Source organism: Neofelis nebulosa, chromosome 10, assembly GCF_028018385.1.
Source record: "Neofelis nebulosa isolate mNeoNeb1 chromosome 10, mNeoNeb1.pri, whole genome shotgun sequence".
NCBI lineage: Eukaryota > Metazoa > Chordata > Mammalia > Carnivora > Felidae > Neofelis > Neofelis nebulosa.
In genome coordinates this window covers 28,690,920-28,709,682 of record NC_080791.1, presented here as the reverse complement: position 1 = coordinate 28,709,682, position 18,763 = coordinate 28,690,920, and the positions used below count along the sequence as shown (strand labels likewise).

The 18,763-nt window shown below is 44.0% G+C and overlaps 1 protein-coding gene across 6 annotated transcripts in view; it reads right to left on the bottom strand.

The window, feature by feature from the left end:
* NTM (neurotrimin) overlaps positions 1-18,763 on the bottom strand; it is a 946,316-nt gene that overhangs the window by 170,273 nt on the left and 757,280 nt on the right. For all 6 annotated transcript variants that reach the window (XM_058687340.1, XM_058687346.1, XM_058687341.1 and 3 more), the window contains one exon: positions 1,066-1,298. In XM_058687340.1, the coding sequence (XP_058543323.1) occupies positions 1,066-1,298 (233 nt within the window). The remainder of the gene's footprint in view (positions 1-1,065; positions 1,299-18,763) is intronic.

Below are 18,763 nucleotides of genomic sequence, written 5' to 3'. Positions count from 1 at the left end.
TGGATTCTGTATCTCCCTCTGTCTCCACTATCTCCCACTTGTTCTCTCTCTCTCTTCAAAAATATATAAAAATATTTTTAATAAAAATATATTAATAGCTAACACTTCAATAGCACTGTAGACCTGTTTCTAAGTGTTATGTAAAGTGTAGTCCTCAGCAAGCTGCTCACAACATTGATTCCATTTTACAGAAGGAAAGCCTGAAGTCCAGTTAGTAACTTGATCTGAGTCTCACAGCCATAAAGAGACCAAGTCTGGTTCTGAGCTCTTACTCCCTAATTAAGAGCTGCCCACCATGGTAAAGTGTCATGTGAATGCCCCAGGGTCAGTTCTGCTTCATGGGGAATAGGTAGGCATCATTCCCAGGGCCTGAAAAACTCATCCAGAGCAGAACCAAGAGAGATGCAAAACCAGAACATTGACATAGGCCTAAAAATCTGGGGGCAGGAACTTGGGATGCCACCAAACACAGTGAATCAGATGCAGGTTATTAAAAGGGAGATGTGGCATCAGAAACCCAGGGCTGGGAGATGAGAGACACAGGCAAGCTGGAGACAATGGAGGTGGCTGTGAAGGACACGTCTCAGGTGGGCATTCAGAGTGTGGGTGATGGACTCCGCTTTCTTGAAGGCCGCTCCAGGGTATGGCACGTGTGAAGTGCCAGAAGAGCTAAAACACTGGTCTTAAAATAAAGCAGGCCTAGAACTGGATGGAACCAAAAAAACAAACAAACAAAAAAAACAAAAAACAAAAAACAAAACAAAACAAAACAAAACAAAAAAAACTTAAGGGAAGAAAAAAAGCCAAGGAAAGCAATAATTAGAAGATAATTTTCTGAGAAGATATATTATTGGAACAAAAACAAAAACAAAAAAATCCTAGTCCTATTCAACACTAAAACTTACTTCAAAATTCAGCTTCTAACCACAAACTGACAGTTAGTTGTCCTGTTGTCCTGGCCAGATGGAACAAACTGAATGTATCTCTGCTGGAGATCACAGAAAAAGTGTTCAACACAGGCTCTCCCAGCCATCCATCCAGACCATCCAGCCAAGCGACGCCTACCTTGCACAATGAGGTGGACCCTTGAGGTCTTTGGGTGGTTGTCCGTCTGCACAGAGCACGTGTATGGGCCCTCGTCATACACATCCACGTTCTGGATCTCGATGCTGTACTGGGTTTGGGTGTTGCTCAGGAGGACCACACGTGGGTCCAGGCACCACTTGTCATTCCCAGCGTAGAGGATGGTGCTGCGGTTTAGCCAGGCCACCCGGGTGACCCGGTTGTCAATTGTGCACCTGGAGGGAAGACCAGACGGTTAAGTCCAGGGATCAGAGAGAAATGGGAACCATCACATACGCATATCTTGCTTGATTTGTCATGGTTGGCATTTTCTGGGACGGGGAAACAGAAGTCTTATACGATTATTGTCTCAGAACACTATTTGAGATTTCTGGGCCTTGAACAGCCCAGTGCCTCTTAAACCACCTAAGCACAAGCCTACTTCAATAGTCATTACTATTCAATAGTTACAACTGGAGGTATCTTCCACACCCAGAGTGGCTAGGCCCTTTGAGCACAATAGCTCGCCCTTTGCTTAAGGATTCCCATGATGTAGGCATCTGGGGAGTACTAAGTCATCCAATATTTATAACAACCCTATGAGCAAGGTTCTGTTGGTAAAAGGAATGGAAGAACAAAGAAACTAAATATTTCTCCCAAGTCACACAGATAATATATGCCAGATCAGAGACCTAGATTTTGACTCCTAACCATTATCTCAGAATAGTGAATTCTAACAGAAGGCTTCTGAAGTCAAAACTAAATATGGACCACCACCATTGCTATTCATCTTCATTATACCCAGGGGCAGAAATGTTCAATTACTGTGAGACTAAAGACATTTTCTAAAATCTCAAAACTGTTTGCACATGTAAAAATAGATTTTGTCTTTTTTATTTTTGCATCTGGAGTCCCCAAATTGTGGAAGCTCCCTTCCCTTTCCTTACACTTTCAAATTTTCCAGCTTCTCTCGCCAAGTCCTAATCACATCTCTCTGTCTGTATTCATTTCCTTCTCTCAATACACCAAGTATGTTCTATGGCCTTGGGCGAAATTCACAAATAGTGTCCTGATCCTAACTATAATGCTGGAAATAGCAATGTAGCTCAGTATGTATAATGATGCCTCAAATTTATATATTCCTTTGCAGTGTACAAAAAGCTTTTACATCCACACTGTCTCTTTTGATTCTTGCAGCAAATCTGTGAAGTAGATGATCTTACCCATTGTCTACTTTAAAGATCAGGACTCCACTATTTGGAAGGGTCTGGTGACTTGCCCAGGTTAGAGAGCTAGGAAGTGACAAACCTCTCAGCCAGGTCATCTAATTCCTGGTCCCGTGGTCTCCTCAGAATGTTCAAGGGAAGGGAGAGTTCAGTGGGGAAGGATGATTGCTTCCGCTGAATTCTCAAAAAAAACACTAAGATTTGCCACTGAGCACACCAGCTTCCCCGGGTGGTCCTCTCAAGATGAGATATCCTGTACCGTGCATCCTTTCTGCTTGTACTTGTGTAAATGTCACAGGATCATTGCAGGGCCACTCAGGCACAGGTGGGGAGCCTTGCTGAAAGTGCCTGTGGGGAAAGCTGCTCAACTAGAAACACCTTTGCTCTGGTGTCCGGCAAGTTCTATGTTGTTCATTGTGTTTTCTAGACAATGCAGGTTGTAAATGATGGAAGATCTTACCTACCAGGGAAGATCAAGGGAATATTTCTGGAATTGGACATGGGTCACTTGCATAGAATTGCATGAGGGATTTGTTCCAGGTTTTTAGTCTCACCTGCTATCTTACTGATTCAGGCTTTGGGTATCCAGAAATAAGAATTCTAACAACATTCCAGTTGGGTAATATCCCTACCAAAGTTTGAAAAACACTGGTATGGAGCCATGTGTCCAGGACTAGCTACATAATTTGGGGGGCTTTGTACAAAATGAAAACGCAGGGGCGCCTGGGTGGCGCAGTCGGTTAAGCGTCCGACTTCAGCCAGGTCACGATCTCGCGGTCTGTGAGTTCGAGCCCCGCGTCAGGCCCTGGGCTGATGGCTCGGAGCCTGGAGCCTGTTTCCGATTCTGTGTCTCCCTCTCTATCTGCCCCTCCCCCGTTCATGCTCTGTCTCTCTCTGTCCCAAAAATAAATAAAAAACGGTGAAAAAAAATTTAAAAAAAAAATGAAAACGCAGAGCTCTTTGTGCAAGAATTATTAAGAATTTCAAGAAACTGAGAACAGAGAATTTAACCACATGCAGGGTCCTTCTGAATGCAGGGGTATGTGTGAATAAATACATACCCTAAGTTGATCTCAGACTTTATTGTGCTTATGACGCTTCTTGGGATCTTATTAAAACATACATTCTGACTTGGTAGGCCTGGAGGTGAGCGGTTCCTGAACTTTTAGTTCTGAACTTTTAGTAGTCTCCCAAATAATGCCAATGCTGATGGCTCTAGAGCATTCCTTAAGTTAAATAAATCTAGTGGTGAAACATGTACACTAGGGTTGGGGAAGCACTCAGCTAAGCACCTCACTATGTGAAAGTGTGGTCAGAAACCCAGCAGATCATCATCCCTTGGGAGCTTGGTAGAAATGCAGAGACTTTGCCCTTCCCTCAGATGCAACGAATGAGAATGTGCATTTTAGTAAGATAACACATGTGAAGTTTGGGCTGGTCTAGAATGCACTTCAAGACTTCCTTTGGCTTTGATGACAATACCTAGAATACTCTGAGAGCAAATGAGAGGTGGAGAAGCATGGCCAACAAGGAAGTGCCTGATGCCATCCCCTCCCTTAGGTTCCCTGCAGACATTCCTGATGTTCTTCCTCTCAGGTTGCCTCCCTTGAAATGTGGATTTGGAACCACAGTGTTTTGAAATCCCTGAAGAACAACACACTCCACAGGATACTTTACTAGTAATACACCTGGGATGTTATGTGTCTTTATTACCTTAAGAGTGGTCCTTGCTCTACATTTTGCTTGGATCCAAAGCAGAGAAATAGACTTTCATATTCATGGCTAATATTTACTGAACACATATTATTGTATACTCGGTGCTATGGAAGCCTATTATATAGATTACTTTATCATCTCAAAAACCTGGTAGATTCACTTATTAATTCCAGTTTACAAATGGAGTTAAATTGAGTTAAAAAAATATCCAGATTGAAAAAAAAAATACCTGAATTTAGTAGAATAACAGTGGTATTAAGCTTCAGAGCCAGAATTCAGACCTAGTTTTATTTGTTTTCAAATTTGGTGTTCTTGAATGTCCTCATAAGCCCTCATAAGCACATATATATATATATATATATATATATGCCCTATATAACATTTAAATTCAATGTGCAATACAATCAGCAGCAAACCCTGATAAAATACAGATTGCTGGGCCCCTCCCTGGTCTGGAGACCACATTTTTGAAAGCCATTAATTTAGACATCTGGTTTCTGGTGAAATGAGAGCTGCAGAGCAAGTAGGCACTAGGAAATGACCCTTGTTTGAAACAGTTTTCCATTACTTTAAAGGAGAGAACTTCCTTGCAACCAATCTGCTCTGGAAAGCCAAAAGCAGAGTCCTAGTTAGTTTCTCCTCTAGCAACTAAAATTTGACCAGACACCAGGTGAATGGTCAGCCGTGGTGCAGGAAATTCTGATCAGCAACCTCTGCACAGCTTGAATAATTGTTTTTGATGCCCGCAATGGGGCATCTCACAGCCTCTCTGAGATGAATCCTAGAGGACACTCGTGGGCTTCCTGTGAGTGTCTAATTATTGGAAATTGACTGAAACGAAGCAGTCTCACTACACCGCACTGTGTGTACAGGGCCAAAGATGTTCATTTGCAGATACACTAATGCTCTGAACACAGCCAATTTCCAGCACGGTTATGCGGCCCCTGTGATATACTACACTGAAAAGCTGGCATAGCTTCAGCTGTGGTTTTGGGCACATCCAAGGTCATGTTTAGATGTCCAAACTGTCACTGCTGGATATCAGTCTTGCTGAGTCTCCATGGCATTAATGCTGGCTTCTGCAGAGATGGATCACAAAGGTAACTTGGCAGCCAACTACAGTCACCTCCTCATACCTGTCCCCATCTATCCGTCTCATTTATCGAATCTCCACAACAATGCAGAGGAGACAATTCTCCCAGGTTAAAAAAAAAAAAAGAAAAGAAAAGCAAGCATAATTGCTCCCTCAGTCAGAATGCTCTGGTTGGGGGGGTTTGGTAGAAGACTGGGGTGGAAAATTCCATCAACTGGTTCCCTTTTTGCAGAGATGGTCCTTTACAAAGATCTACAAAAGACTTTTCAAACACATCACGATATTTCATGTCCTTGAGGAAGGTAATTAACCGTATGATTAAAGGTAGGGAAGGCTTCAAACTCAACTCTCCCTAATCCAGGCAAGTACAGATGGCAACGGCCACTTGTTATCAGGAAATGGTCACAGGTCAGGATAAGACAGGCCAGGAAGGGAGATGCAGAGACAGAAAGAGTTGAAAGTACCCTGCCTAAACCTTGATAGACTCTCTCCTTTCTCCCTGCATTCTTGAGATATGCTAAGCTCCCAACCTGAGCATCCTTTCCACCATCCTGGCAGACATACGAAGAGAAACAACATCTATAGACCTAAGCCTTCTGAATGGATCCCTGGAACTCCCAATTCCCCACCTTCAAACATCTATCTCTCAATTCTGAAATCTCCAGTCTTCTAGCTTTAATGCTGCCATCACTTATTTCCATCCCCCAGCCCTCTGGGCAGTGGCCATCAGCATTCAGTGTTTGTGTGAATGGCCTTCCTTTCCTACCAGGCCTGTGAACCTCCTGGTTTCCTACAGACAGCCCATGGCCTGACCTATGAGATATCCTGGCAGAATCCAAACAGACAGACAGAGCCTGGGAAAGATGCTTGTTTATTATTTCACTGATGAGCCAGTGTCCTTCACAGTCTATATGTCTATCTGCACCCTACTCCTTTCCTTGGAGAAATTTCTTTATAAAAAGAGCAGGCCTGATCTTTTTGAATACAGATAATCCAGGGTGTGTGGCCTGCATGGATTGGGAATGTATTTTCTTTGATGATGAAAATGTTCACATATAGTTGAGTAGAAGAAGATCAGACATACATGCCTATGCTGTACCTTGCACCTGAGCACAGTGTATGGCAGGGAAAGCTGTCATACCTGTCATTTTCTGTAGTTGCAACAATTGTGCCAAAGCTCCAAAAATACAGCCCTCTATGTCCTTAATCTCTTGCTGATGAATAGTGGCTTTATTACACTTGCTGCATTTATACATAGAGTAACAGCAAACAATGATTAAGCAAGCCCAGGATGAGGGGCTGCAGAGATAGAATCATAAGAGTGTGGATTCAGGGTCTCAAGCTACTTTAGGATCTGAAAGGAAATGAGAAAGAGAAAGGCAGACAGAGAGTGTGTGTCTAGAAATTGTAAGAAAAATAGAGCAAAAGTATCTTCTTGGAATCTTCTAAGGAGAAAGAGAGCACTGAAATAAAGAGAAGGATTATTGCAGAAAGAGAGAAAAATCCAGGCTTGGCCTTTCTTAAACACACCCGCCTGAAGATCTGAGGACTATAATGGATCCAGACAGTGGGTAATCCAACCATTCCTTCTATCAAATGGCCCTTTAACTGCTTTTGAAAAGCAACACATCTTAAGCAACGCTTGAGACTACAGTGAAATAAGAGCTTCCGCCCTTCACAGCACCTGGTCACAATCTCCTCTTATTGCACAGAAATGCTCCAGCTGCCCCTAAGTTTGGTTCCTCTGAGCTTTTGGCTTGTGCCCCACCCCTAACTACAAGCTTCACAGAGAATCATTACAATGTGGACAGCTGAGAAATACCGACACCCAGCCTCATGGAGTTTGCATGTGTGTCTTCCAGATCTGTTCCTGGGGGAAAACCAACAGGCAAAGCAAGATGCTTTATCACCAACCTGATGAAAATTCAGACATCACTGGTACCTTAGCCTTTTATTGTAGGAGAAGACTTCCTTAGTAGGGTTGCTCATTTTGACTCTACTGGAGTCTAAGTTCAGGTTGATATTTATAAAATTATCTTGGGCTATACAGAGACAAAAACACTGAACTTAACACTCCATTTACACAGGACTTGAATCCCTCAATTACTACTGTTTTTTGTTTAACACTGAAAAGAAAAACAGATATGGGCTATAACATCTTTCTTAGTTATGAAAATGACAACACTGCCCATTCCTGGGTAGAGACAGAAGTCCTAGGAGAAGGACCAGGGATGAATTCTAGCTTGCACATGCTACCCTGGGATCCCACACTGCTGGAGGGTAGCTATGGTCTGAGGGTGGGTGGGAAGAGCCATGAGAACAGGCTGTGAAGTCAGACTGCAGAAATCGTAGTCCCGGCTCTGTGCTTGCCAAGTCTCAGTAAGTTTCATTTCACTCATCTGCAATGGAAATAACATTTCCTCCTGCATGGGGTTAATGAAAAGATTAAATGGACCCATGCATCTAAATGCATTCCTTTGCACTTAGAAACTCAACAAACAATGTGATTATACAATGTTATACACACTGCTTTCTCGTCTTCCATGTAATGTTGCAACACTGATTAAAAGGTAAGTTCTTGAAAGCAACGGCCATGCCTTATTTTTCTCATGTACCCTAGTAAGCATTCAATAAATATCTGTTGACTGATTAATTTTTGTTTAAGATCACTCATCTATCACAATCTCTTCAGAAGTAAAAGATCATGGAGACTGTGTCCAGGAAAGGCCCAGGTTGTGAGGATAACTACTCTGCCCATCATTTATAATGAATTTATAATGCAAAATGCAGACACCACCTTCGATGCAGTGGAGGCCCTTCCATTTCACTAATGTCTTGAAGATGAATCCAGAAGGCTTGGCTTTGTAGACCTCCAAGAAGTGTTCCACATAAGCACCCCTATCCACCTAAGTCAAAGAAAGTAGCATCACCTCAAAACAAACTGCTGAGTGAGGTGGGCCATGACTTGTCTGAAATGAATGGCACAAGATTTTGATTTGTTCTAGTGATAAAAACCCAGTGCAAACTCAAATATTGAAGAAGGCTTGGAACTGCTTATCTGGTCACATCACATTTGTAAGCCATTGCCCCCACAACCCACTTCCTTACTCGATAACTGTCACATGCATGCAACACTGTGGGCTATGAGTCATCTTGATCATGTCATACAACCACAGAAGAAATCAATGGAGTTTTTTTTTTTTCCATAGGTGACCAAAGTCAGGCATCCAAAAGGTTATTATTATTATTATTACCATTCCTTTCCCTAACATATACAAAATTGTCTAAACCTAGAGGAGGGTCTCTTGAACTCCTTGGTGGAAACCAACATTTCCTAAGGGGGAGAACCCAGAAGTTCTGAGGGAAAAGTTCAGTGGAGATTCACTCTGGACTTTATCTGCCATTTGACCTTGGGGTCCAGTGAATGATCTCCTGCAAAGCCTCACCTAATTTCCCACTGCTTTAGGCAAGATGTGTGTCTGGTATTTGGACTACTTCTCACTGTTACCTGAGTGTTCTATTCACTTGTAGGATTCAGTAACCCACTGTTTTTAGAATGCCCTTCTTCACTGTGTGGTAAACAAATTCCTATCCCCTATCAAGGCCAATTTTAAATATGATTTTGTGTCCCCACTGCCTATCATTTGCAAAAATGTTTAATCCCCTATGACTGATCTCCACACATCCCTTGGTTACTTTCAGGGCAATTTGGATCTTGTGAGAGTTGGGGTGGCCATTAAGGTTAGAAGGAGGTGCTCAATAGAAGAGGGCAAGCATAGTCTTTCAGGCAGCAGGAAGAGAATGAGCAAAGTACAATGGAGCTGTAAAAAAACTCCTGGCATGTAGGGGTGCCTAGGTGGTTCAGTTGGTTAAGCATCCTACTCCTGATTTCAGCTCAGGTCATGACCTCACGGTTTGTGGGGTCAGGCTCCATGCTGTCATCAGGGAGACTGCTTGGGAATTTATCTCTCTCCCTCTCTCTCTCTCTGACCCTCTCACACTTATTCTCTCTTTCTAAAAATAAATAAATAAACATTTTTTTTAATCCTCATATATTTGTAGAAGTTTGGAAATTTAGACAGGATGGGTTAAAGGGGATGAGTCCACTGAGTGAGTGCACTGCTATTTCTGTGTCACCTAGATCAACCACAGACTGATATTTCCTCCGGCTTCCCATTGGGTTTTGGCTGATGGGAAGCATTGGCAGGAGATGGGGTGTGGGGGGTAGGAGAGGGGCTGTCACAGGCTGTCAATTCCCTCGGTCAAAGATGATTGATTCTAGCCAGTGGACCTCTCCACACAGCCCCCTCTCTCTGGTGGGAGCTATGACCTCCTCCTTAATTCCCTCAGCCTTGTAGGTGTTAATGATCCCCTCTTGTACTAGCCCTATGGTCTTGACTATCCCTGTAGTTTTCCTACACTTTGGCTCCACCTCTGTAAATATCCACTTTATTAAACTCTCCTCAAATTACTCTATTTGAGTATGCCATCTTTTTTTTTTTTCCCTGCAGGGACCCTGACTTTTGCAGGTTGATTGTGCAGTACACTATGTGAAAGATTTTGGGTGTTTTGTTTTGTTTTGTTTTGTATCCTGAAGTCAAGAGGAACCAGAGAATCAAACTGAAGAACTTTGCAGTGGCTAACTCAAAAAATTATCAATGGCTAGAAAAGGCACCAAACTTGAGCTTGTCTCTGTCTTCCAATGGGTGGTCCTTCCTGGCATGGAAAGGGCTGGGAAGAAGAAATCCAATTCCAGCAAATGAATCCGTCTGCAATCTGTTTTTCTCCTTTTCTTTGTCTTCCATCCTGGTCCTCATCAGCCACTCCATGGAAAGCCGCATTCAAGATGGGGCTTCATCCTGGAGAAGCTGGGCCCAGACTGGCAGGTGTAAGTAGAAAGCACACTTCTAATTATTATCCAGTCTAGATATCTTTTTACAATGACACTGGGAAAGCCAGGACTCACTCAGGTGAACTGAGATGGATGGCACATATTAGACCTTTGGTGTCATGCAGGAAAAAGGGTCTGGAAGTACCTACCTCCTCACTGGCTCAGGTCCTCGAGTGGCTAAGAAAGATGTACCAGCCTCGCTGGCCTTGTGCCTAGGAGTCAGCCTCAGGTGAAGTCAGTGCGGCTTCATATCTGGGACTAGTTCCAACTCTAATTCCTTCTTGAGACAACTCTAAATCCTTCCCCAGGCCTGGATCCTGTCTCTAGTGCCTCTCCCATAACTGGTGAAAATTGCTATAGTTAGAACTTAAATATGCCCAGGATGGGAAGAACTTGTGGCCTAGGAGGCCAAAACCACATCCTAGACCAATCACAGCTGACATTTTCCTTCCCACCAATGAGCATGCCTGACACCCAGGCAGTTCTGACTAGTCAGCAGATCAGGCTGTGTTTCTACCTGGTTCTCACCAAGGAGACTGTGTACACATATGACCCTGTGTCAGGGAAGAAGGAGTCAGAATGAAAGCAATCCAGAACGAGGCCATAGCTTTTCCTCCTCTACGGTGGAAGAGATAGTCTGCTATCTTAAACTCCCATGGTGCACCAGAAGGAAGAACAGGCCAATGAGATGTAGCATGACAAAAAGAGCTCCTGGGTTGGAGGGGCTTTCTCTATTTTCTTACTACGTGACCTTGGCCACACATTATTTCCCCTCTTGGTGATGCCACTGTGTCTCAAATTACTGCTCAGGGCCCCCATGGGAATCAGGGCCAGTGATAAGCAGGCTGGCTTCCTCCCAGGTTATGAAGCTCCATTTCCACCACTTGGGAGCTGAGACCAAGCTGGAACAGAAGAACAGAACCAATGCGGAGGTACATGCCAGAGCAGCTGCAAGGCTCCTTCTCTACTTGTGCATCCTCTGCTGGCCTGTGAAGAGAAAGTATCCCCAGGGTCCAGAAAACCAGGAAATGTAAAAATAATTAAGTGGAGAGGAGCTAATTGGACCTCTCCAGAGAGTTAATCTATGAGATGTGATACTTTTGGGGGGGGGGCAGGACATATCCCCCAGAAAGACAAAAGCTCCCGGGGGAAGGATCAGCCTTAGCTGGGCCTGCTGCCACTCGGAATCCTCAATATCCCAGTGGAAGACCTCACTGTTTGCATATTTCCTGTCAGATTTCTTCATCCTTCTGTGACAGTTGGTTGTTAGAGGCACTCCCTCTGAGTAGAGTGCTAATCTCTTACACTGATTTGTTGTTAAAGGTGTCCCCGGACCAGCGTCAGCCCCACCCCCTCCCCTCTTGCCTTCTTCCTCAGATAACAGAATCTGGCTACAGGGAGGAGCTCAGAGGGGGCTGCCAGGGTGCAGAGAAAAGGCACCAAGGGGCACCCTTAGCCAATTCAGTCATTCTCATGTACCAAGGACTGTGGGAAGCCTTAAAAGTACCTTTCCTAGGCCAGAAGGAAATGCCTAGAAAAATGTCTCCGAAGTGTGTTCACCTAAGGGAAGTACACACCTATCATTCTGCCTTAATTCCTGGAGGTAAGGGGTCTCCCAGTTCCTGTTAGACCAGGTCTCCAGAGCAGAGTTGTGCAAGTGTGCCATGAGGATCTGAAGCATGCAGCCAGAGAATCGTGGGGCAGGGAGGCAATGAGCAGCATCTGGGTCTCTGGGTCTTGCATTCTCTATAATGTCCCTACTTGGGCAGGACATGGCAGTTAGCCAGTGTTCAGCCCACCTCCCTTGAGTCGCTTTTATCATATCATCTCTGTGCCTCTCCCAAGTTTCTATGTGCTTCTGCTTTGAGCAGCCCACATCTGGGTCTTTCTTTGCAGGTCTGCCTTTAGGCTGTGGAGCCCTTGTGTGCTCACTCACAGAGCTGGAGGAGTCTGGGAGCTTGCACCCCCTCAGGGCAGACAGCAGGGGCTGACTGTGGAGGAGTGGGATAGCCGTCTCTCTCTACTTGCCAGAGTCTCACTGCAGATCTGACTGAAGCCACCTTTGTGGATATTTGACTGAAATTGCAGCTCTACTTGGCTTCTTGCCTTTACCTGCCCTGACTCCCCCACTCTTTCTGTGTTTCTCCAGGGAGTACTTCCTTAATAAGTCACTTCAATACAAACTCCCATCTCCAGGGCCTGCTTCTGGGGCTCCAGAAGTGAGACAGCCCTATTTGTAATTCTCACAAAGGTTTTGTGATCAGAAGGAGAAACTCTTAAGGAAAGGGCAATGCTTCAGAGGCTGCAAAAAGCTGCTAAAGGGGTGCAGACTGCTCTGTAATCAGGCACTGGGTGGGAGGCATTAGGGGCATCCTGGGCTCCAGGGAGAGATGGGGCAGGGCCAAGTAGAGCCTGCAGCCAAGAAGAGCCAACTGGGAGTGGGGACCATCTAGGGACACTATCACCAAGGGGAATACAAGCTAGGCAGGTATAAGTACTAGAGACACCTGGTGGGGATTTCAGGTGTTTGGTGGTAGGGGAAGAGCATGTGCACTGGCAATCTCATGGAGGGAGTGAGCCCTGGGCTCATGCGGAATGGGAAATACATCTACATCAAAGGAGAAGAGGTGAGAGAGTATCCCCCATAAGAAGAAAATGGAGTCATAAGATAGGAATGTGGATATGGAGTAAGATGCTTAGGGTCTGGTCTGATAAAATTGGGGGCTCTGTGGGGATGCAAGAAGGCTGCAGTCAGCTTGTAGATGGCCTAGAATGTTCTCATGTGTAGCACTGAACTTCTCTTTATGGGGTTGGGGGAGCTGAATGGCATAATGAAAATCACATTTGGGAGCAATGCAGGAGAAAGAAGACAGTGGAGGCGGGGAGCCAGCCACTGCCAGAAGCCATGTAAATCCTGAGGTGTCCCCTTCTAAAGAAGGTTTTCCCTTCTCTAATATGTTGGGTCTTATTCATGCACCACATATCTGAACACACGTTCTCTTATGGACAGGATCATGTTAAACAGGGCTGACAGGAGGGACTGTGTTAAAGGATATCTGTTAAGAATAGGATTCTTACCCATTCCTCAAGCCCATATAAAAACCTTTGCACTCATAAGGATCCTATCATCAGGCTTACCATTCTCTTTCTCATTCTTTGCCTCTCACTTATAGTTGTTACTCCAAAGATATGGATAAACTGAGGTAAGAATAGGTTTATTGAATTATTCATTCATTTGACAAGTGTTCACTGAGCACCTACTCTGTGCCATGCATTGTGTTAGCACTTATGCGATACAGAGACAAACAAGACAGACAGGGACAGACATTCTGCTCATGCAGCAGAGAGGCAAAGAAAAGCACATTATGAGTCTCTTATGAGAGGATGGTATAGGGTGATATATAGAAAATAGATGGGTGTTATGGAATCTATACTGGTCTAAGGGGTCAGGGAAAGTCTTGCAAAAATGGTGCCTTTGCTGAGAACTTTACAAACTAATATTTGGTACGCAGAGGGACCTGCGAGATGGTTTACCAACTTATAGGTAAGCATCTAATGAAGTTAAGTCTATACAGTTACTTCATTCATAAGCCTAGGTCTATGCAGCTATTCAGTTAAAGAATGATTGGTGGGGTGCCTGGGTGGCTCAGTCAGTTAAGCCTCTGACTTCAGCTCAGGTCATGATCTCATGGTTCGTGAATTTCAGCCCTGCATCAAGGCTCTGTGCTGATAGCTCAGAGCCTGGGGCCTGCTTTGAATATTGTCTCCCTGTCTCCCTGCCCCTCCCCCACTCCTCTCTCTCTCTCTCTCTCTCTCTCTCTCTCTCTCTCTCTCTCAAGAATAAATAAACATGAAAGAAAGAAAGAAAGAAAGAAAGAAAGAAAGAAAGAAAGAAAGATTGGGGATGAGAATCTGCATCTCCTGATTCCTTAAACCAAGATTAAAAAAAAAATAGTGATTTTGGGGGTTAGTGGATTCCAAGAGAGATTCTGTAATGAATATTCTAAAAGCTTGACAATACACTGGGTGTTACTCAGATTTTAACAAGATCTCTGCCATCTGGAAGCTGCCATGAATTAGTATATTTTATCTGGTATAACCTCAGCTTGCATGTTCATATTTAAGAGAAGCAGCAATCATGCCCAGAGCTTTTGGCCTGATTTCCATGGAGCAGAACTAGCTGGGTCCTTGTTTTATTATCTAATCTGCTGCGACAAGCCTGAGTCCTTAGACTTTGTATGACTCAGTTTTCCTATGTCCACAGGGAAAAATTTGCCCACTCAATTCTTCTGGTTATCATGAGGGTCAAAACAGGTATTTAAGGAAGAGTATAAACTTAAAGAACAAAGAGGAGTTAATGTTTACAAATCTTCTGTGTGAAAATACAGTCGCCCCCTCTCTTCATATTTCCCACGTAACCAAATGCATGTCTGCATCACCATGCTCAGCATTAAACATTTACTTATAGTGCTTCCACGTCTGTGGAGATGCAGTGCACACTCTTCAGGACAAAGCATATTCCTTACTCTCTATATTTTAGAAGCCTATGATACAAAGAAGAGAACACCTACTTAAGTGAAAGAAAGTAGGGGACCTGCACAGGCAGCTGAATGACAAACAGGGGGCACACACAGAAGACTAGGTCCAATTTTAACCTTGAAAGCAGAATGCCCACCCCCGGAACCAAAGCAGGAAAGGAGAGGAGGAGGAAGAGGAGAGGAGTATTCTCCTTCACTGGCCCACATCCCACATGCACACGCTAGCAGATAGTCAGGCACAGCCCTGATGATGAAGGCAAAGACGGAGGGGAAGTGATGGGGTTCAGGTGAAAAACTTCCCCAGGGACTCAGTCCTCTCAGTGCCAGGGCTGCCTCGGCCGCTGCTTCTGCAGTAATTTCCTTCAACTGGCACTGGGCACATAATTATCCAAGTCCTTTACAGAAACTCTCCGTGCCTTTGGTGGTGTTCTCTATTAACTGATCTCTGTAGGAAGGGATTCTGGTAGCTCTGTAGGAGAGTTAGTTCTTTCTCTGCATAAAGTACTCCCTGATCTTGACCCTTCAACAGCAAAATCAAATCATTGTCTAATCTCACTCAAATTGACCACCCTTGGAAGACCAGGAAGTGAGGGTGCTGCTTGGGGGTGGGATCCAATCTGGAGTCACCCAGATGGTAGGTAGCACCACCCACTCCTAATTGGCCTCTTGCCTCCTGCTGTAACCCTTCTAGCTAATCCTCTTTCTGCCTCTTTCTAGCAAAATTTTGGATTCATTTGTTCAAAACCCTTCAATGGTTCCCAAGCCTTCGGTATGAAGCTGCAATATTACAGAATGACATGCCAGGATGCCCCTGGCTTCATTTAGACCCACCACCTTGAACTGGAGCCACATCACAGCAGGTGATTGTGGTTTTCTTGCAGATTCCTCAGCGTGGCATCCAGTTTCACATACTGTCCCCTCCACCTAGAACATCCCTTCATACCTCATCACCCACACACCTTCCTTTACAACACTCCCTCCACCATACCACATCTGCACTAACATCCACGCTCCCCAGCACCTTGCCTACCTCTGCCACATCATTTTTCAAGCCATATGGCAGTTGTAAAGCAGGGCCAATGTATTTTATTTATCTTTATTATATTGACACCCCCCCAGGCCTGTTGTGCTACCATGGTACCTAGTCCATTATCACTGTAAGTTAGTAAATATCTGCTCCTTGAAGTGAAGTCACACTGAAGCAGGCATCTATCTTAAACCAGGTGTCTTTGAGACAATAGCTAGCCTCAGGCACAACCCAAATACTGGAATCTCTCCAACAGTTCTCCATGGTTACTCATGCCAGGCTGCCAGGAGCCTGACATGCCTGTACAGGTAGCACTGGTGAGGCCCCCTAACTAGAAGTCACCAAGCCACGGTGCAGGCTCCACAAAAGCTTGCAAAATGAGGAGAAAGGATGCAGCAGATATTTCATAAGAGCATTTTATTAATTAACCAGACAAATAAGAGCTCAAGCTTTCCTTGTGCATGACAGCATGCAAAATCCTTTCACATATAATCGTATCTCATGGAATCATCAAAACAAAGCTGGACACAGAGACAAACCTCTATCCCCAGACCCAGGACTATAAAATGTGTGATTGTAGACAAGCCATTTCACCTCTCTGGACCTCAGTTTCCTCATCTGTACAAGACAAAGTGATCTCTCAAGGCCAACCGGCTCTGCAAGACTCCTCAGGTCTGCTGCCTGCTCCCCCATAACATATTCCCTGTTCTCTGATAGGCAGAGTTGCCTGAAACCTGTAAGTGTTCCTCTCTTTGCCAAGGTGAACAGAGAGAGGGAAGGTTAGGAGGTTAGAATAGAAAGTGGAATAGAATAGTGAGAGCAACTGAAATGCAAAAAATGCAAACATGATTTCACTTCTTATGCAAATTCTTGAGAGAAAGAGGGTATAAAAGGTGTAAGAAAGCATTTTTCTTTCACCTTGGCAGGACACAGGAGAATCAAATAATATTAATTAGAATTTAAATGCTTGGAGTAAAATTAGCAACATGATTGCTCCTTTCACTGAAATTATCAAGAAAATCACAAAAAAAAGTCAAGGATGAAAATGTAGTTCCTTTCCCTTCCTTTCACTTGGGAAACAGAGTCCACTCTTTTAAATCTTGTGACTTTATATGGCATCCCCTAACATCTCCCAAACAAAGCTCACCAGTTCTCATAATTGAGCTCTGTTTCTTTCTTCCTCCCCCACACATCAAATGATCTCTAGATGCAAGTGGCCCCATCTGCCAAGATGATTTCCTATTATTTAGTCACTTCTGGGCTCCTTTCTCTTGAGAATATTTAATGTTGAAACAAATCTCCTGCTCCCCAAGTCCTAGCAGTCTCTGGAATTAGGTTCTTCTCATTAAGAATAGGATGCAAGTTGGTACCTTTAGCTTCATCAAAACCTGTTAAAAAATGTTCAGTGATCAACAGAACACCCAAAGAGAAAATGAATGGCAATATGTTATCCACAGGAGCTAAGATTGTTCGTAATAAATAATCTGAGAGAAACGGCGCCAGAAAATTCAGGAAAAGGGAATAGGGTACAGGAAGGGGTGGGAAAAGACATACCACTGTCTCAACATAACTTACACTGTTTCCCAGGGTTGTGGCCATATGCCTCAGGTACCTCTCATACTCTTTACATTCTTCTTCTTTGTCTTTCTAATATAGTCATAGGAACCATAGTTTGAAATGACTGGTGGAGGCAGGCAACTAGTGTGTGTGTGTGTGTGTGTGTGTGTGTGTGTGTAAGAAAAAAACAGGGCGATCACAACAAAAATCCACTTTTCATTTCTTAACAAGCCTTTCTTTCCTTCAATGACTTTGCAGTAGAGCAGACAGAAAGCTGTAGATTGATCCAAATCTTGACCTAACTTCTAAGTAGGCATGGAAAACCCACCCAAGGTCTGTATTGAGGAATTTCATCTTAAATTATATTTCTCCTGCCTGTCTTAAAAGTGAGGATAGGAATGCAGGAAGTGGATGTGATTGGGTCAAGTTTTCCAGAATCCTCATGTAAGGGCTCATTTAGAAATAGAAAGACCTGGACTCGGGCACCTGGGGTCTGTTTGCTACCCCTTTCTTATCTTACTGGAGGTGAAGTTAAACATTCTGAATCAATACATGTGTAAGAGGCTGGAAAACTACCCTCTAAGTTAGCTCTAAACTATCATTAGAGACCCAACAGTAATTATACTTTTTATATAGCCATGTTGATTCCACAGTATTGCTCATTCAGAATGCAAATAGTTTGGGATACCAAGTCCCTATATGAAGACCTGCAAACCTCTCTTCTATAATACATGGCCAAATAGTGTCTACTCCACCCCCATCCCCCACATACATGCTACTTCTTTGCAGATTGTGTTTTCCCAGGAGTGCTTTATAAAGAGACCTCCTCCATGGCCAATACCACAAATCCATGCCAAAGGAAACCTGCCAGCATTGTCTAGAGCTGAACCTCCACTATCTATCTGTGCCTGTGTGATCTCCCAGCAAGTCAGGCTGGTTGGGCGAACTCCTCAAATTAAAACCCACGGCTATAAACCCACTGAAAAATGCTCTGTGGTCCTGGTTCCTGTATGAAGGAGATATAAATCTATACAACCTGGGGACAGTCCACAATGAGCTGAGAACTGTCCCTGAAGAGGCAGCCTCTGTCATTTGCTCTCTGTATTCTTGGAGTAGCTCCTAAATGTTCCTGCTGAAGGAAGTGACAGTTGATATGTAACATTTTGTATGCATATTCAAAAGACATTTATTATGTGTAGGACATTGTTTAGAAATCGCTCTACTATTTGATTTGTGATAAATGATTAGTAAACATATTTATCAAAGTGAATAAAACCCGCAGAGTGATTTCACTTAGATTAACATACATTAGTGTCTAGGAAACCTAAAAAGCAAACCACCCTAAAAGGACCCGGTGTGCCATTTTTCATGTGCTTCTCCTCTCCTCCCTCTTCCCCATCCCTCTGCACCCAGACTTCTGCAACTCTGCCCAAAGGCAAACCGATGGTCACAATCAGGGGAAAGTGGAGGATGCCCAGATGAGCTTGCCCCCAAACAAGAATGTCATATGTCCACAAAAGCCTGTAAAGAGTGTAAAACTTTCAGAGTGTCCATTCCTTTGTGAGAATCCTGCTTAGTTAAGTCACTTGGAGGAAGAAAAGGGGATCTAGGCCACAGCCAGGCTCTGGAACTTACAGACCATAAACTTAGACA